The 18,782-nt window shown below is 40.7% G+C and overlaps 1 protein-coding gene across 6 annotated transcripts in view; it reads left to right on the plus strand.

The window, feature by feature from the left end:
• Positions 1-18,782, plus strand: part of PATJ (PATJ crumbs cell polarity complex component) — a 1,366,227-nt gene that overhangs the window by 339,491 nt on the left and 1,007,954 nt on the right. For 5 of the 6 annotated variants that reach the window (XM_086953328.1, XM_086953320.1, XM_086953345.1 and 2 more), the window contains exon 18: positions 7,075-7,284. The exons of the other annotated variant lie outside the window; for it this stretch is intronic. In XM_086953328.1, coding sequence (XP_086809454.1) covers positions 7,075-7,284 — 210 coding nt within the window. The remainder of the gene's footprint in view (positions 1-7,074; positions 7,285-18,782) is intronic. 6 annotated transcript variants of the gene reach the window in all.

Here is an 18,782-nt window from a genome sequence, read left to right on the forward strand (position 1 = left end):
ATGATGTTAGAAAATTTAACAGTATTTAAGGACCATGTTTGGAAAGGTTTGAAAAATATGGATGAACTTGAATTTTAAAATATTCAAAAAAGTGATGGGTGGAATAGTTGAATTTATCTCAGCCACTGGTAATTACTTTGGGTTTCATCCCAGTTCATCGTTATTTTGCACACCATGCCACCTCAGTTTGGACACAGCCCTATGCAGATCAGTCTTGACCCTGCTCCACAGGGAACAGCCCTGCCCTAACTACCTGAACACAAGCAACCTAGGATGGGTTTTGCCCTTGTTAGAGCTCATCAGCCAGGTATAGCTTGGTTCCAGTAACACGTTGCGCACAAGACTTGCGTATAGTGCATGCTTTCTGGTTCAAGAACGTCATGTACTGACAGTTCAAGCTCAGCTCTTTAACACCTTGACTGCTAGGGAGATTACCCTGCTGTGCTGGGCCCTAATGTTAGTGGACATGATCATGACGAGCTCAGCTCGTCATGACCATGGAAGGGGTTAAATTGGAGCAGGGTCAAGACTGATTTGCCTATGGCTGGGTCCAAACTGAGTTGGCATGGTGTGCAAAATAACAATGTATTGGTATATGGCCCAGGGGATTACCAGTGGCTGAGATCAATTCAAGCATTCCATACATCGCTTTTTGTATACTGCAACTTTGATATTAGGCTGCAGTTTACATTGTTATCCTTCTCTGCCATAAGATAATATATTTATTTTAGGTATTTTGGTAATTAAGAATTACATCTAATGTATTTGTAAGTTCGATTAGTGTCTCCTGACATTTCAGCTGTCATAGGTATTTCATATGAGATAAACTCTAGGGGAATGAAAGTTTGGATTTCTAAACTTTAAGTCAGTTTTAGTTTTATATTTATTTAGCATACTAGAATTTAAGTTAATCATTTTGCAACCTAATGCCTCTTAAAATATGTTTAAGGTGCTTTAAGGTGTTGAGTTAATTCTCTTTGGTTAAAAAAGCAGCCCACCACTGGCATGGGACAGAGGGTATCTCAAATTTGATAATGGCTTCCCCCCTAGCTGGGCAAGGGAAAATGCATTGACTATCTATCCTCTACACAGTGGAATCTCGTGGGACTTTGCCTGAAAGCTCGTAACTGCACTGGTTTTTAACACCTTGAGTGCTTTGACTTTTCCCCTCCTGTGCTGACGATCTGTAAATCCCATTTTTCATGACGAGCTCAGCTCGTCATGAGCACACGAGCAGTGTACTGCATGACGAGCTGAGCTCGTCATGAGCATGGAAGGGGTTAAACTATTGGTAGATACCTATAATTGCTACCATCCTTTAGTTTAGTGATAATTTAATAAATATTGAGGAGTACCCTAAGTGTTTGCTTGTTGCAGCTGGACACTGTTCCCTGTGCCCAAGAGGAGATGCACAGGGAAACAAGGGTTGAAGAGATGGAGACAGATGCTGTTAGACAGCTGAACACCATGTCACCTGTTCAGACCCCCCAGACAAAGTTTCTTGGTCTACCCAACCCTCCTGTGACTACACGTTCTCAAGTGGATTTGCAAGCAGCTGTTTATTGGACGCTTCTCTGTTATGAGTGTGTTTTATGTTCTTACCAGCATGGTCTCACTTCTTGTTCTTTTCACATTTCCACACCTTTTGTATGGAAAGCTCAATTTCATTCACAATTCATAATAAAACTTATTTGGGCATTTACAGCCTCAGGCCTCAAAAGAAACAAAAATAATACATAGAATTGTGGAGCCGAGTTACCCTTTGTGCACTAATTGGACATATATGGTTGGATGGATGTCGTCACAATTAGTCCTCTGAAGAACAGGTCCCTGGAAGACATATATCTCAATTGCCCTGCATAATGTCTTGATGTAGTGCAAGCAGAAGGTTTTGGGATCTCTTTGAAGTTGTCGGGATGAGCTGCTGGAGGCGGATTGTTTTTGAGGCAAATAAAGATCTGTAGCCCCAAAGGTGTCTCCCGCCATCATGATTTTGAGCTCACATACATCTGAGAGAAAATATTGTATCACTATTTATAGGACCTACATCACAGTGAAATTAAAGGGTGTGTAGGAGCATTTTAAATATTTATGGGAACCTATCAATTGTATGCTATATCTCCATTTCTTAAAACACCTTGTTTGGTCTGCTGACTCCTCAGAGCTTCATCAGAAACAAATCAAAAGGGAGCATCCATGCTTGCTACAAGAAGACTTTCAGCTAGGAGAACATTGGAAGGGATTGTTCCTTATCCAGAACAGAATAATTGTTCCCAAGACTTTGTTTTTAAAATGGGGAAGCAAATTACTACTGTACTACTACAGCAGAGGGATGTTTGGACCTGCATCTTTTGGAAAGAGACTCTACTGAGGTACCAGCTTCATGATCTGTGTGCTTTGTATCGGTGAGGTCCTGGCAGCAGAGTGGATTACATCTGGATATCAACATTGCATCAAGAAGCATCCTGCAGCAACTTTAAGATGACATTTTGCTGCCCTTACTCTGGAGCTGTAACAGCCTGTGAGTGTTGGTCAATGTGACTTTGGGCCAACCATACCCTAATTTCATTCCTCCTCGGTAGGCAATATCTGTAAGCAGAACCCACTGAATTTTATTCGAAATAAAAGGCATTGCAAGACAGATGGTGCAAGTCCCTCTTTAACCCCTCAAAACTTATTCCTGGATTTATTTGACTTGCCTGTTTTATAAACCTTGTGACTTAATGACCAAATTGATTTCATGGGTAGAAATGACACGGTACTGCAGCTAGCCATAGATTAAACTATAAATAATTAATGTACACAAGGAGCTGGATCAATGTGAATAAATGTATTTATTTTTTAGATTTGGTTAAGGATTAATTGGTTATAAGCAAGCAATTTAGAAGGTAAACACATTGAAATACATAAAAACAGCGAATATAAGTGACACAACACAAAAAACTATTATTTAACTGACTGTCAAGCAATATATGTCACATAATACAAACATGAAAATTCAGTGTCCTACAAAAGTAAATCACAGAAAAACATGAATCTTGAAGTCCTTTTGCAAAAGTAAATCACAGAAAAACATGAATCTTGAAGTCCATTTCTGTGGTTGGGTGTATCAATGCAGGCAATGGGGTCCCAGAGGTGGGTGGTTTGCTTTACCAAATGTTTCCAGAGTCAGTTTGTGTGGCGTTTCATTGCACCGTAAGGGAAATGTTCTGTGTTACACAAACACTCCGCCTCATCTAATACCACCAACCGCTTTCAACCTCCTTTGGGTGAGGCATGTACATTACATCAAGTCATCATCAGGGAGTGATATTATATATGAGGTCATTGCACATAGAAAACATGCAATAATCAGTGGTATTGTTTAGACGTGGGTCCAGCGAAGATGTACCAGGTAGGGTATCAAGTACTTACCTAACATTTGTCCAAGTGTTTGTGGTAAATGTGCCCTGTGAACATAAGGCAATACAACTTTAAAGTTAAATGTCTATGCGTTGCATGCATGTGGCCCAACACACATCCGAAGTGCTAAAAAATTAGTTATTCACCTATTTTAGAAGTATAAATCACAAGACGCTATGGATTGAAAGAAACGGTCAATAAGGAGACAATGTAGCAAAGAGTTTCGAGATATCCATACCTTTAGAGGATTATTTATTTTTCTTATTTATTTTGTGATGCACGCTAACTGGAATAAATCATAAAGCGGGTCAAGCTGCTGCTTTTTCTTCCGGGTGTCGAAAGAAACATTTCTTCCTCGTATCAATGTGATAAAGAGACACAAACCAATCACGTATGAGTAGCCTGAGTATAATGTCATGGTGACTCGCTGGAATCTTGGGAAATGTAATTACGAGTTCCACATACTGTGATGTTAATTATTCCTTCTTTGGCTACATCGTGCTGAAAGTACAACAGTGTTGTAGGTAGCATGTTTTCGAATCACGTGGGCATTCATCATTCCAAAGAGTGGCACCTAGAGAAGGTGTATTGTATTGTTACGTTGATGAAAAGAAATACTCCAATCTTTTGTAGATGTTAGAAGATGAGTATTCCACAGAGAACAAAAAGTCAGCACAGGGGTCTCTTTAGCGACACACCAGAGAATGAATACCATACACTGTCCAGCCTGGAATGTCCTGGAGGCAAACTGAATCAAAACTTTCTAGTCACCCAGACAATCAAGGTCTTATCCACTGAACTAATATAGATAAAGTTAACTAAATACATGTTACCATGAAATGATAACACATAACACATCTCCCCCTCTAAAACAACACTAAACAAAAATAAAAAAGAAAATAAACAAAACATAGAAAATAAAATTACAGCAACTAGTCTTCAAGATACTTGGGTTTACCTAGTGATCTTTTGAGTCTTTGAGAACGACTACTGGGAGACATAGGACAACTGCTGTCCTCTAACTGCACCCCTCCACCTTGAGATCTGGGGCGAAGAACAGACTCCTCTAACCCAATTTCCAAGCACAGTAAATCAAAACATTGTAGACACTCAGACAACCAAGGTCCTATCCACTAAACGAATTACAGATAAAGCTAACTAAATACATGGTACCATGAAAAGATAACGCATAACGTGTGCAACAGAAACTGGTGCATTTTGGTGTAATAGTTTGTTTATTGTGCAAAGGATGGTGTAATAGTTGTTTATGGTGCAAAGGATGGTGATATTTGCAGCTGGTTGTATTTTTTTTCGTTTGTTTTAGACGAAGCTACTAATTTTATACAGTTCACTCAGGCCAAACTCCGTTCTATGAAGTTTCAATATAATGTATGCTTTTTATTGGAATAATCCTATCTCCACATCACTCTTAATGATTAAATGCCTCAGTACTGTCCACTTTAAACGAGAAGGCTGCTTGTTGTTGTTGCATGAAGTGTTTTACCAAGGGGGCAGTCATACATTTACATCTAATTCTTGACTTATGCAGGCATGAGGTATACAACGTTTTTAGTGTTAGAGTTGGTTAATACGGAGAAACGTATGATTTAGTTGCTGTATGTCTATTCTTTACATTCTATGGTATAGTCACTCAATGTAGAATTTTCATATTTATGGTGGCCTTTTACAGGTGGGAGGCCCATCATGTTTTGTGGATTCGATGGACAGTGTTCCAGGATATCCCTCAAGTTTCTATTTGTTTTGAATGCAAACAAGTTTTTTTTTTTTAATTGATCAAAGCAGGAGATTAGGTGCAAGTGTTTTTTAATGGCCTTTATCCAACTTGTTGGTGTTATTGTTAAAAGTTCTAACGCAGACCATTCTATCCTGTTCCTTACATTGTTAAGATTCCAGAAGACACTTGGCCCTCTACATGGCTCTTTTTAAAAGTTGATATGGGTATTTTCTTGAGAGTAAGAAGTATCCCTGCGTTTTTGAATTAATCCAACTTTTTGAAATAATTTCTCTGTAGGCGCAGACATTAACTGGAGGGGAGGTCCCTTTGGCGGCCACTATTGTAGTGCAGAACAGTATTTCTGTCTGTTGTTTTAGTCTAACTTCTTCGTGTTTTCTTGTTGAGTCCAAGAAATTGATTTACTGATGGCTGAAGTGTATTGTGAATTTTATGTCTGGTGTCCTGTTCTTCAACCATTCCACAAAGTTGTGGAGTTCTGCTTCGTCTCCTCTCTCCAAATCGTGAAAACATTGTCTTCAATGTCAATATGTGATCTTTAAAGGTGTATCCATTTTTCTTCGTACTTGGCCATAAATATTACGGCCAAGTCTGGAGCGAATAGACATCCCATGGCAGTACACTTCACCTGCATATAGTGTTGTCGTTTGAAGTAGTGTGTGTGGCTGACCCCACAGGGTAGTGATCTTTAGCGGTGTTCCCAGATTTTGAGACCTTAGTTAGGGATGTGGCTGGTGCAGCTGTAGAAAGTGATACTTTGCTCAGAGACCCCACAGGGGTGTGTATTGAAAAGATGGAGCGCTACACCCTAGCAGAGAGATCTTGCTTCAGGTATATCTAGCCAGTCCTTGAAATTAAATTAGAAATGGAAATACCTATGACCCTATAGCACATCGTTGCCACTGAGAAGTCTGTACTCTAACAATATAAAGTATTGCATCCCTGCTGAGAATTGCTGACACTCTCTCCTTCAAATATAAGACTTTTAGCTTCTTGGTATCTGAAAGGACCTGCCCATTTAAAACAATGCTGCCATCGTTCTCTGGGTGCTATGTCCAGTGTCCCCCCAGTGTTAGTTTAAGTAGAACCCTGTTGTAGCAGGTCACAGTAGCTCCAGGTTGTTTGTGCCTTTACAGACTGGCTAATGACTGTTTTTGGAGGGTAGAATCATAATGTAACTGCTCCACTGTGTTCTGAAATCAAAAGCACTCGTGCAAATATTGCAAGTGCAAATTACGGCACCTCAGCAATGTTTGAATAATGGCAATCCAGTATTAAGGGAAAGCATTTGCATAACACTTGCTTTCATGAGAACTCTTTAGTTCTTTGATAGTTTGTATTTTAAGATCCTTAATTATTTTCTATTCTTACCTCCAGTGTTTCAAATTAGTAGGATTTTCAATGTCTGTTTATTTTCATAATTTAAACAATACAGGCAGCAGTATACAAAATGTAGGTAATTGTAATTGTTTACTTTTTATGACTTAAACTTATTTTTTCTTGCAATTTCTTGCAGTTTGTGCAATAAGTTGGAGGTAAAGGAGGAGTGTTGCAAACATGAATATGTTCATTACAGGGTTGCATCTGTAATATTATGACAATAAGCAGTTAATAGCACAAAACCTCTACCCGTGAGCTTGTGCACACCTTGATCTCACACTTCGAAAATGGTACAAAAATAATTGTGCATATATTTCCACGCATCCGTCGTTTTTGGGGTTTACATTTCGTTTTGTTTACAGGGAAGCTTTGATCTCCTTCCACGTGCTGTAATCACATTTTTTATCTATTTTTACAACAAATCCAATCATAATTGATGCAGACTATGGAAACTCTTTCTTCTTGTCTTTTGGTTGTTGCACTAACCATGACTGTAAGTGGCTGAACTCACTGGCTGTGTTTGCTGTCTCCCTCTACAGGATCCTTTAGATCCAACACGAACTGTGATAGTTATTCAGTCTCTGGTGACCGGGGGAGTTGCAGAACTGACTGGTGAAATACTGCCTGGTGATCGCTTGGTCTTTGTTAATGACACCTACTTGGACAATGCCACTTTGGAGGATGCTGTAGAGGTCTTAAAATCGGTTCCTCCAGGGACAGCACGGTTTGGCATCTGCAAACCCCTGGTGGTAAGCATCTACATCTTGAATTCTGAAAGTGATCAGAAAGCTGAGAAATAGAGCAATAGCTTTGGACAACTTCAGAATCCTCGCTCCCCGTCCTGTCCATAAAGGCGATGAAATAAAGATGTAAAAAATGAGGCATTGTTTTAAATTTTTGCCTGATTATTTGCGGAAATAGCTTACGGTTGTGGTTCTCTTTGTCCTAAACTTATCCTCCTACTTCTAATCAAATGCAAAGTAAGGACTCGGCAAATGTGACGTAACTGCAGCTTGAGCTACGCAATTGCTCCTCGTAACAGGTCATCTTATCGGAGGGACTGGAAGAGGAAAACTATGGAACCATTTGCTCCTAAAGTTGAATGTCACCACCACATAGCATGGCAACATCATGAAGTGTTAAATAGTGCTTTCTTTGAGCCTGATCACATTGGAGCTTCTTTCAGATTGGAATATCATTCCAGTCTGGGGTTCAGTAATACCAGATGTGTCAGTTGTCTGTTGACTGTTTACAACCAAACTTGTGCAGTAGCTGTGACGGAGAGGACACGTCTAAACTTGTCTGGAGAGTTCTGTAGCTGCATCGGCAGCAGGCATAGAGCCAGCTTCGTTTTTTTTTTTTATTGGGAGAGCAGATGGCAATAAAAACATGTATACAGTGAACAATACTCCAGGTATCGTTATAAACATTGAGCAAAATCTAGTAAAATCCGATAATTCATAACATTCAGCAATAATCATCAATATACAATTTGGTACAAAGTAAAAAAATAAACGTAACAAGAAAGTGCCAAGTGCAATCCTTTTCCAGTCACAGTTTCAATAATTAAAGTGCAGGTAGTGCAAAATATAATAATCTAGTCCAAGCTACTTATGCATGATCTCTGCACAAAAGAAGTGTTGACATGCCTGGCCTAGACTATTTATACTAATAAAGTGGCATGTGCTAAAGTGCTAAATATCCTAAATATATTTTTCCCTTAATTTGAAAACCTTCTATTCAGACAGTAGACCTGCCTCTAAAGAAGTGTTGCCAAACCTATCCTGCACTTCTTGTATTAATAAGGTATTACTTATTAAAGTGCTATGAGGCGGTAGCAAGTTGACTACTATTAAAGAATTTCCAGTTTTTGGTGAATTTTTGCATTGCCCCAACACTTTTGACATAAGCCTCTTCAATTTTTTTTGTCCGTCTCATTTCATTTACCCATTTAAAATATAATGGTACCTCCTCTGATTTTGGAGGATTAGAGAACGGGCAACTAAAGTACAGATTGCTATATAGATTTCTTCTGCACTGGACAAATCAGTTCTCTTTATTGAGATGCCAAAAAGGGCAATCTCAGCTTCGGGTTCAAATACCTTATTTATAGCCTGGCTTATTGAAGAAAGCATTTTGCGCCAAACATCTCAAGTTTCGGGCATGTGTAAAAATATGAAGCCAGTCACCACCCTCATGCAGCTGGCATCTAAAGCATTTATTTTCTTCTCACGAAAAGCGTTTATTTAAAGCTATAGGAGTAAGATAGGCCAGCCAGCGGGATTGAAAAGACATCCTCTTAAAATTGGCAGCTCTAAGAGCCTTACCTCCTAACTGGGCGATCCGCTCCCATTCCTGCCTCGAGAAGGAGCAATTGGTTTCCTGAGATATTTTAGCCAGAATTTCATCGGCCAAAGGAAATTCTTTGCCCTTTCTCAGAGAATTGTACCAATTCCCCACTCCTTTTAATTTCACTTTATACAGGGTAGTAGCCAAAGGCATTGATATTACACCTGCAGATAAATTATATTTATTTATAAAGTTTATAATCTGGAGAAATTCCATAAATCCCGTTTTTTATTTATTATCGGACCTAACCAGAACCTCTTGCCAGGTTATAAGTTTCCGCAATGTAAAAAAAGAACCCAAATCACCAAAACCAGAGTCTCTCCACTTTTTGAGCTTATTCAAATGAATTTGAAGCCCAAAGATCTTGCACTCCTCTAATTTCTAGTAGTAAAAGCCACCACCCACTTCCTGTTTAAAAAAGGACTGTCATCTATATGAAAATTCATGGATAGTCTTATACCTGGTCTTTTTTGGTAATTTTGCTGTTTTTAAAAAATATCGGAACTTGCGAACCTGCCTCTTGTACCATTTTTTCATAAACTGTAATGTACTCAATTTCACCCTCGAAACTTTCTTATTCCAGACAAAATCCCTGATCATGGACTCAATCTCTCTAAAATAATAAGAATTAATCTTTAACGGTACATTTATAAAAAGAAAAACCAATAAAGGAAATATCGACTTTTTAATAAGTGCAACCCGGCAATTCAAAGTTAATGGTAAAAGAGTCAATCTCTCCATCAAAGTTTTAATTTTATTTCACATTGTTAAATAATTCAAGCTAAATAACTGTTCGAACTGATTGGAGACATAAATACCCAGGTATCTGATCGGCGCTGGTTCTTCTTCCGAGATCTCAAAGCTGGAATTATGTTCAGGACGATTCCCCAACAGTCCTGCTCTACCTCCCCCACAGACGAAACTTTGTCTGTGATAGAGCGCGCAGGTCGCCCGACTCTTTATTTTCCCAGATTTCACGCACTTGGGCCCATGACGTGTTTATGACAGTATTTTGTGAATCGGGCGAGTTTACACACCACCATCAGTAATTCTATGTGTTTTCTTACCACTATTACCAGGGTACCTGACTTACCACAGGCACCTATTTTCCTGACAGATCAGGAGCTAGCAGTGGACAGGAGATAAAATAACCATAATACTTTATACATTTAATAGCACTCTATACCTTTTATAATGACCACAGACACCTGAAGGGTTTTAAAAATTTTATATAGTAAGTTTAAAATCAGAATGACATGAGGATAAAACTAATACAGATTAGAATATCAATAATCAGGATTATAACTATAATATAACTGTGAATGAGGGCAAGCACCATTGAGTGCGAGTGGAAAACTACCGGGTAAGGGTAACAGGGAACATGCTATTCAGTTTTCAGGCTTATACTAAGGTAGGTGAGTTTAAAACATATCAGTCAGTGAATTTCTAAAGTCCTACAAGTGATTCAAACTGATCTTAGTCTAAATGCTGATTTAAGCATAGATTCTAAACACAAGTAAAATTAGATCACACTATTTAAGTAAACAGTTTCAATAATGTCCTACAGGTAAAGGGAAAAATGGAACATAGCTAATAAACAGTTTGCATATAAGTCTTTTGGAGTTGACAGAGAGAATACCATGGGCAAGGATGCTTTATTAAAAAGAGAAGAAGGAAGGAGAATAGATAGACGGACACCCACAATTATATTTACCTAGGACGGGAATGAGGACCAACCCTGGCCACGGGTCAGTTGGGGAAAGGCGAGGACAAGGGCCCTCAAGGACTTAGGATGCCCGTAGGCGAGCAGGTACAGCTCATGGACAGTCAGGACAGGATACCCATCAGGATTTGGATCAGGACTGGGCTCACCAAAGGGCACGACCAACACCTGCAGCTTCGGATGCAACGCCTGCGCTACTCCCTCTCTGCACGGAATCCGCCAGTAACCCTGATTGGGTTCTCGAATCTCCCAGCAAAGTGCTTCGCCAGCACTTAAGACTATTCCACCCCTTGGAGGTTGTGGAATTTACGGACAGAGTGCTCCGCAACTCTCTGTATCAATCACCTGCAGAGTTCGTAGGGTCGGTGACAGGTCAGCTACTCGGACAAGTCGGACAAATTCTCTAGCTAAAACTAGGCTAGTTATACTATTTTCGGGTTCCTAGACCACCCACAAATGTTGCAAGTGACAGGATCCCCAACTTGGGATTGGTCAGGAGAGTCATTGGTCATAGGTCATTGTCACCACCTAAAATTCTGGATTCCCATAGTTAATATTCAATTTTCGTACCCACCCCTTACATTCCAGTTCCCATGGCCTGAGAAAGGTGTAAAACAATAGGACACACATAAACTATATACAATTGTAACATTTTAGGTACAGCCGAAATCTTCTCCCGGTGCACAGAAGATTTTCCCAGGCGCATCTCAGCTTCAGAAGCCAGCTGGCTTGGTTTTGCTTCTGCGCGGTGCAGGTTTTCCCTCATCACGTGATTAGGGTGACATGGGTTTCAAAGATGGAGCGGCTCCCCACTCCCAGGCCCACAGATACGCGGTACATGAAAAGTAAGCGAAAACAAATTAGAAACACAGAAAAAATGAATACACTGTACACCATGATGAGCTACACTGCACCCCTTACTTTATAATATCTATAGCATTAGGGTTTTAGGCAGAAATAGACAGTAGAGCAAAAGCGGCAGTAGCAAGCGGAGAGCATGTTAAAGACAAAGCGGCCATTTTAGCAATACTGCGCATGAGCGAAAAATCCCTCCAGAACTGCGAGTGCGTCACATCACATGGGTATGACCGACGCATGCGCAGACTAGATTTCTGCGAAGCAGCGATTCTGTAGTATGCAAGCCTCATTAGGATTAATAGACACATAGGCAAGCATCTCTGGGACAACCGCGTGTTGTGTGAAAGTGCAATATTAATGACAAAACGGGTTGGTTAATGACGTTATGAGTTATGTGAGGTTCTTGAATGTGAGCAAGTCGCTTTACGTGCGAATCCTTGCTCCATCAATCCCCTCTTTGATGATATCACTATTAATGGAAACAGATGCCAACTTCAATTCTCATCCATCTCAATCTCCACAAATTTGTTGTTAATTCTTTTCCCTGCATCCTTATTAGGATGCAAAGTCTTGGCCTTTTTGTATATTTGGTTTCTTAATTCCTCTAATTCCAGTTCATCAACATTCCGTTTCACTCCTCTCTTATTTACCGTATACTTCTTTCTGCATTTTTGACATTTGTAGCAAATTATTATAATCAGCACAATCAAACTTGTTCCAGCTATTGGCATCAGTATTTTTCCCACAATACTTCTACCTATGTTAGAAAACCAACTACCTACAGAGGAGAGACCATCAGTTAGTCTCTTCCAGGCACTATCAACCTCCAGTGGTTTGAGTTCTTTTTCCAAATTAGTTTTGTTTCGTACATATTTCTTAATTTCTACGCTCTTATCAGGAATGTAAGTGCAACAATGTTGCGCCTTCAGCATCCTGCAGACTCCGCCCTCTTTTGCCAATAAGGTATCAAGAGCAAGTCGATTCTGTAAAACCATTGATCTGATCGCAACCATTTCAGTATTGACCAGCAGGAATCCAGCAGCAGTATCAGTTAATAACCGATCCACTACTGTAGACAATTTGCAAATTCGGTGAGTATTCAGAACCACTCCCACTCCAGGTATCAGTGCACTAAATATATCACCTATAATTTCTCCTACACTTTCTCGTCTACTACGTACTAAACCATTAGTATTTTCATTTCTTCCAGCGGCGTTGTTCATATTTTCGGGAAAACAATGCCAAAATAGCAGCTTCCATACGAGTGATCTGGCAATTTGAAATAAGCCTTGTTTCCACATATAATAAATTCCGGGAAACACAGGTTCTGACCCATTTTTGAAACCCCAACCTCCAATTACCTTGTAATTGTGTTCGCATTCACTGGAACCGATGAATACATTGTTATAATAACTAGTCTTTTCTCTATGAAGACAGAGTTTCCCTTTTCGTTCGAAGTCCAGCAACAGTGCAGGATTAGCTTCACCATTTGAGGTGCTTTCCATGTTTTCAGCCCATTTAGGAGTTTTCTGTCTCTTATCATCTGCCTTTCTCTGGAAACTCTCCCTTCTCTTTTCTGCCATTTTTAAGAACATCTTTTCCTGCTCATGTAATGAACAGGTCAAATTACTCCTGCGTGCTTCATTTAAATCTATGTCACCTATAGTCAGAAAATATTCTCCCATATAACGAGTCACGTCACTTCTAATATGTACGATGTTCAGGTTTCCCCGAATAGGAAGTTCAGAAAAAGTTACATCAGAGTTTGAATAGTAGTACTGTAAAGTGCTTCTATAAAATAAGCTTGCTAATATACTACAGGAAATTCCATAGGTCAGGGGTAGATGGTGATAGGTCACACCTTCAGCTACAGAAGTAGGTAGCTTCATGCAGACATAGCAATCTTCTATTTCCATGGCTTCTACATAGTGCACTAAAAGATTTGCAAAGACATTTAAATGTGTTCTATTTTTAATTCTGTGATAATATAGTCCTCCCTCATCTGATGCATCTAAGTCAGGTCTAGTTTGTTTCATGCTGACTGCATTCTCACGTCTTTCTATACTTCGTGGTGTTTCTTCGGTTTGTACAACTTCTGTGTCTGGCGTCACTTGTTTAGTAGGATACAGGTTAGTATCTTTACTTATCATAAAAGGTATAAAGACTGTTAGTCCTATCCATACTATTAGTACTATTGCTACGCTACATAAGCATATTTTACAGCATGTTTTACAACAGTTTCCTCTAGGTCTTCCATTCACATTTGAATCAGACATTTCGGCTCACAAGCTAGCTTTCCAACCCCTCTTTGTAACTTTACACAAGAGGCTTACGCAGTTTCACTTTCAGGTTGGGTCTTCTTCTTCGGGACCCTGATCAGTGATTGATTCTTTGTCGCTTTTGTCACTTATTTCGAGATCATCAATTTCTTCCAACACCAAGTAAGTCCATTCAGGACTCCGATAATTTTTGTTTTGTCTTTTTATTCTGGTACTGCGTCTGTTTGGATGAGTTCCTGTTCTCTGTCTTTCACTGGCAGCCCTTTTTCGGTCTTCTAATTTTTCTTCTACTGTCTTTAATCTTAGTTTCAGTCTTTTTATGTATCTGGGTTCACTTTTCTTCTTGAGCCTTTTAGCTGTCACTGTAGTTTGGCTCTCCTCACGAGCCCTTTTATTTTCGTTCAGTTGTGGCACTGTTATTTCGATGATATCTTTTTCCCTTCCTGTCTGACTAGTCCCAGGTCTTTCCTCAGTTTCTTCCGCCTGGTTTCTAAGCTGGCCTTGTTCAGGTATAATTTGGATTTGTCTTTGAGTTTCAACTGTTTCCGGCTCTGCCTCCTGAACACGTTCGTCTATTTCTATCTGTTCCTGTTCATGCACTTCGAAAACCTTGATTTTCTTCCGCATGAACTTCAGCCCTAATTATTATCTGTCCCTTTTCAGTTTCTGGAGTCTTTGGAGGAGTGTCGATGACTTGATCTGTCCCTACTTGACCTATTTCCTGATCAGGTCTGATGTGATTCTCGATAACCTGATCGTCTCCTTCTATTCCTGTCTCATCCTCACTATCCCACTCTCTATCTAAGTAGGAATACTTTCTGGTTCTTATTTGATCAAGAATCAGATCGTCTGCTGGGAACCATTCGTCTTGACTGGTGCTCGGTAGTATGACATCAGCTAGATCCGGACCCTCATCTGGAGACTCCTCAGCTGCACCACCTTCAGCTTCAGTTGCTTCTTCTACGGTTACCCGCTTAGTATGGCTGGCATGGATCCACTTTGGCACGCCTGCACACTTCACGGCAGTTGTAGTGACAAGGATCACCTGTCTCGGTTTTCCCCACTTTGGTCCGAGGCAACTCTTCCGGGTGTGTTTCTTCAACACAACCCAATCACCAGGTTTCAGTTTATGAGCTGGAGTGGTTGACCAGGCGACGGCGTCCTCCCCAATCTGGTGAGAGATAGAACGCACTTGGTCACCCAGCTGCCGGCAGTATTCTAGTACCAAATCATCAGAAATACTTAGCAGTTTGTGTCCAGGTACCCATGCCTGTCGCATCACTCTTCCCATTAGTATCTCATGGGGACTCAGACCTGTCTTTCGGTCTGGAATGCTTCTCAATCCCATCAGGACAAGGGGCAAAGCTTCTATCCAGTTCAATCTTGTAGAGTTACACATTTTTGCCAATCTTGATTTTATAGTGCCATTCACCTGTTCGACTACTCCAGAAGCCTCTGGATGATATGCACAGTGTAGTTTTGGCTCAATCTTGAATGCCTTATAGAGTCTGATAAGATTTCGTTGGCAAAATGCCCACCTCTGTCTGTTTCAATTGTCTCTGGAAAACCATACCTATGTATTAGTTCCCTTAGTAACAACTTGGCTACAGTAATGGCATCATTTTTCTTTGCTGGGTAGGCCTCCACCCACCTTGAGAATAGGCAGACTATAACCAGGACATACCTATATCCTTTGCACATGGGCAACTGAATAAAGTCAGCCTGTAGTCTGATAAAGGGACCTTCTGCCTTTCCAATCGTACTCTGGTCCACTACTGTTCTTTTTCCTGGGTTATATTGCTGACAAGCCAAGCACCTCTGGCAAAGTGTCTCCGCAATGTTTCTGAACTTCGAATTGTACCACACTTCTTGGAAAACACGGCACATTGCATCCCTCCCTATGTGTGTGTCTCCATGTATCAATCTGGCCATTGGAGCAACCATACTGTCTGGTAATACAGGCATACCCTTCCCACAAACAATAACACCATCACTCTCCCTAGGTTGACATCCATCTGTCTCCCATCTTTCCTTTTCTTCCTCTTCTGCTGCTTGCTGCAACTCTTTCAGTTCCCTCCAGGTAGAGACATTCTCAAACACCATAAGTTGGCAGCTGTTTCCGCCTCCCCATAATTTGACTTTTAGGGACATTTTGTATCGGGCAATTTGGTCAGCATATCGATTTCCGGCTGTCACATAGTCATTGCCAGATTTGTGAGCAGCACACTTGACCACCGCCAATTCTTTGGGCAACTGGATTGCTTCCAGTAGGTTCTGTACCACTTTTCCATTTCTGATAGGGGTACCTGAGGAAGTCATGAATTCTCTTTGCAACCATAACTGGCCGAAGTCATGCACAACCCCGTAACCATATTGACTATCAGTGTATATGGTTACTCTCTTATTTTTCCCTTGTTTATAAGCTCTTGCCAATGCAATTAATTCAGCTACTTGGGCAGATTTTATTTCACTTAAGTAGGATGCCTCTAGGGTCGTTTCCAGAGTGACTACGGCATAGGCAGCACTCAGACCTCCATCCTCATGTCTTAAACAGGAGCCATCCACAAACATCACAAGGTCTTCTACAGGTAAGGCTGTTTCTTTTATGTCAGGACGTGGTTTAGTGCTAAATTCAGTTAAGTCAATGAAGTTATGTTCCATATCACCCCCAATTTCTGCACTTTGGGTGTTTGGTAACAAGGTTGCTGGGTTCAGAATATTACATCGGGAAATTATCACATTTTCTGCACCTATAAGAATTCTCTCATACTTAGTCAGCCGACAGGGTGTGAGATACTGAGTCTTTGTTCGGGTCAGTAGAATCACAACTGAATGTGGAACATATACTGTTACAGGATGTCCCATCACAATGTTTTCACTTTGTTCTAGACTAGTGCATGTTGCAGCTACTGCTTTCAGGCATCCAGGTAATCCAGCAGCCACCGGATCTAGAGTAGCCGAAAAGTAGGCCACTGGACGTCTAGTCAGACCATGTTCTTGTGTTAGAACTGAGAGTGCACAATTGTCTCGTGTATCACAAAACAATTCAAAGTTTTTGTAATAGTCAGGCATTCCCAATGCAGGAGCCGAATACAGACAATTTCTTAATTTTATCCAGGCTGTCATGCTTTCGTCATCCCAAGTAACTGGATCTTGTACTCCTTTCTTGGTCATTTTTATCAATGGTTTGGCTAGGACAGCAAATCGCACAATCCACTGTCTGCAGTACCCAATGACTCCCACGAACATTCTGACTTCTTTCTGGGTTCTAGGTAACTCCATGTCTCGAATTATTCTAATTCTTTCTGAAGTGACCCTTCGGATACCTTTCTCTATCTGGTGCCCCAGATATTTCACCGAGTTCTTACAGAACTGCAATTTGTCAGGTGATACTTTATGTCCTCCCTTGCCTAGATGATTCACTAAGGCAATGGTATCAGTAACACAGTCGTTTAGACTTTTAGACGCCACCAGAAGGTCGTCTATGTACTGGACCAATACTGATTCTTTTGGCAGAATTAGTGATTCAAGACATCTTTTTAAAATCTGATTGAAAATCGAAGGACTCTCTGTGTACCCTTGAGGGACACGATTCCAGACGTAGACATGACTGTCGAATTCAAATGAGAAAATAAATTTGCTGTCTGGATGTAATGGGATGGAAAAGAATGCGTGACATAAGTCAATAACGGTAAACCATTCCGCATTCCATGGGATCTGGTACAAAATCACAGCAGGGTTCGGTACAATAGGACAGCAAGGTACAACAATCTGGTTTACCTTTCGCAGGTCCTGCACTACCCTGTACTTTCCGCTAGGCTTTTTAATTCCAATTATGGGTGAATTACAAGGACTGCTCATTACTTCCTGTATTATGTTCGCTTCTAGCAACCTTTTTACTTCAATTGCAACTCCAGTTTTCACTTCTGCACTCATTTTATACTGTCTGGTTTTCGGGTAAATGGCATTTGTTTTAATGGCTATTTTAACTGGGTCCACATTTGCCATTAATCCCACATCTCTCCCAGTGAAATCCCACACTTCGGGTATCACTTTTTGTTGGAGCTCTTCAGGTAAGTCCTGTATTGTCAGTGTCTTAATTTCTGTGTCGGGCCTCAGTAACATCAATTTGTACAGGCCATCTTCATCTGGGGTCTGAATTTCGATGCCCTTTGGTGTGCAAAAGATGGTACAGTTCATTTTGCACAACAAATCACATTCCAGTAGGTTCACTGGACTAGAGTCACAGAGAACAAATCTGTGCATTTCTTTGAAATTCCCTATAGAAATCTCCATTGGTTCAGTTACTGGAGTACTGATTATCTGATTTGACACACCCACTACTTGGATGGCTTCTCCCGAGAGGGGTAGGTTTGGAACGTCCACTGTTCTCACAGTAGAACGGGTAGCACCAGTGTCCAACAGAAAGGTGACATCATTTCCTTCAACCTTTACTTCAATGTATGGCCCTGTCTGGTCTACCGGTAAGGAGGCGCCAAGCACGCACTCCTCATCCTCCCCCCTCAGGCCCCGTCAGTATGGTTCATCACAGAGGAATGTATCATTTAACAGGAATTGCGAAGTTGCTGCATTTCTCTCATCCCCTCCTTCCCATACCTCGATCCCCTCATTTTGCTGAGCCTGATTCTTGTAATTAGGTCTAGGAGCTCGAGGCAACGGATGCTGTTTTACCTGTTGCTGGTTCTTTTGTGGCCCCTCTTTCTGCACCTGTGGATTTAAACCATTTATGGGGGCATTACCAGCCTGCAAATGTGGACACTCGTCTCTCCAGTGCCCTATCTGACCGTACCCGTGGCAGGGGAATTTTTTCTTGGCCTCTTCTTTACTCATTTTTACCTGAGGCTTCCCCCCTCCCCCAGAAGTGGTGTTTTGAGCATTATTATTCATTTTACTTAACTGTTTCTCTTGTTGTTCAGCCAATTTTACTTGCGCCCACATGACTTTTTCCTTCAGGGCTTTTCTTTTGTTCTCCAACTCATCCTCACAGTACTTGGCGTACTTAAGGACCTCATCTATG

This window comes from Lissotriton vulgaris, chromosome 1_1, assembly GCF_964263255.1.
Source record: "Lissotriton vulgaris chromosome 1_1, aLisVul1.2, whole genome shotgun sequence".
Classification (NCBI taxonomy): Eukaryota; Metazoa; Chordata; class Amphibia; order Caudata; family Salamandridae; genus Lissotriton; species Lissotriton vulgaris.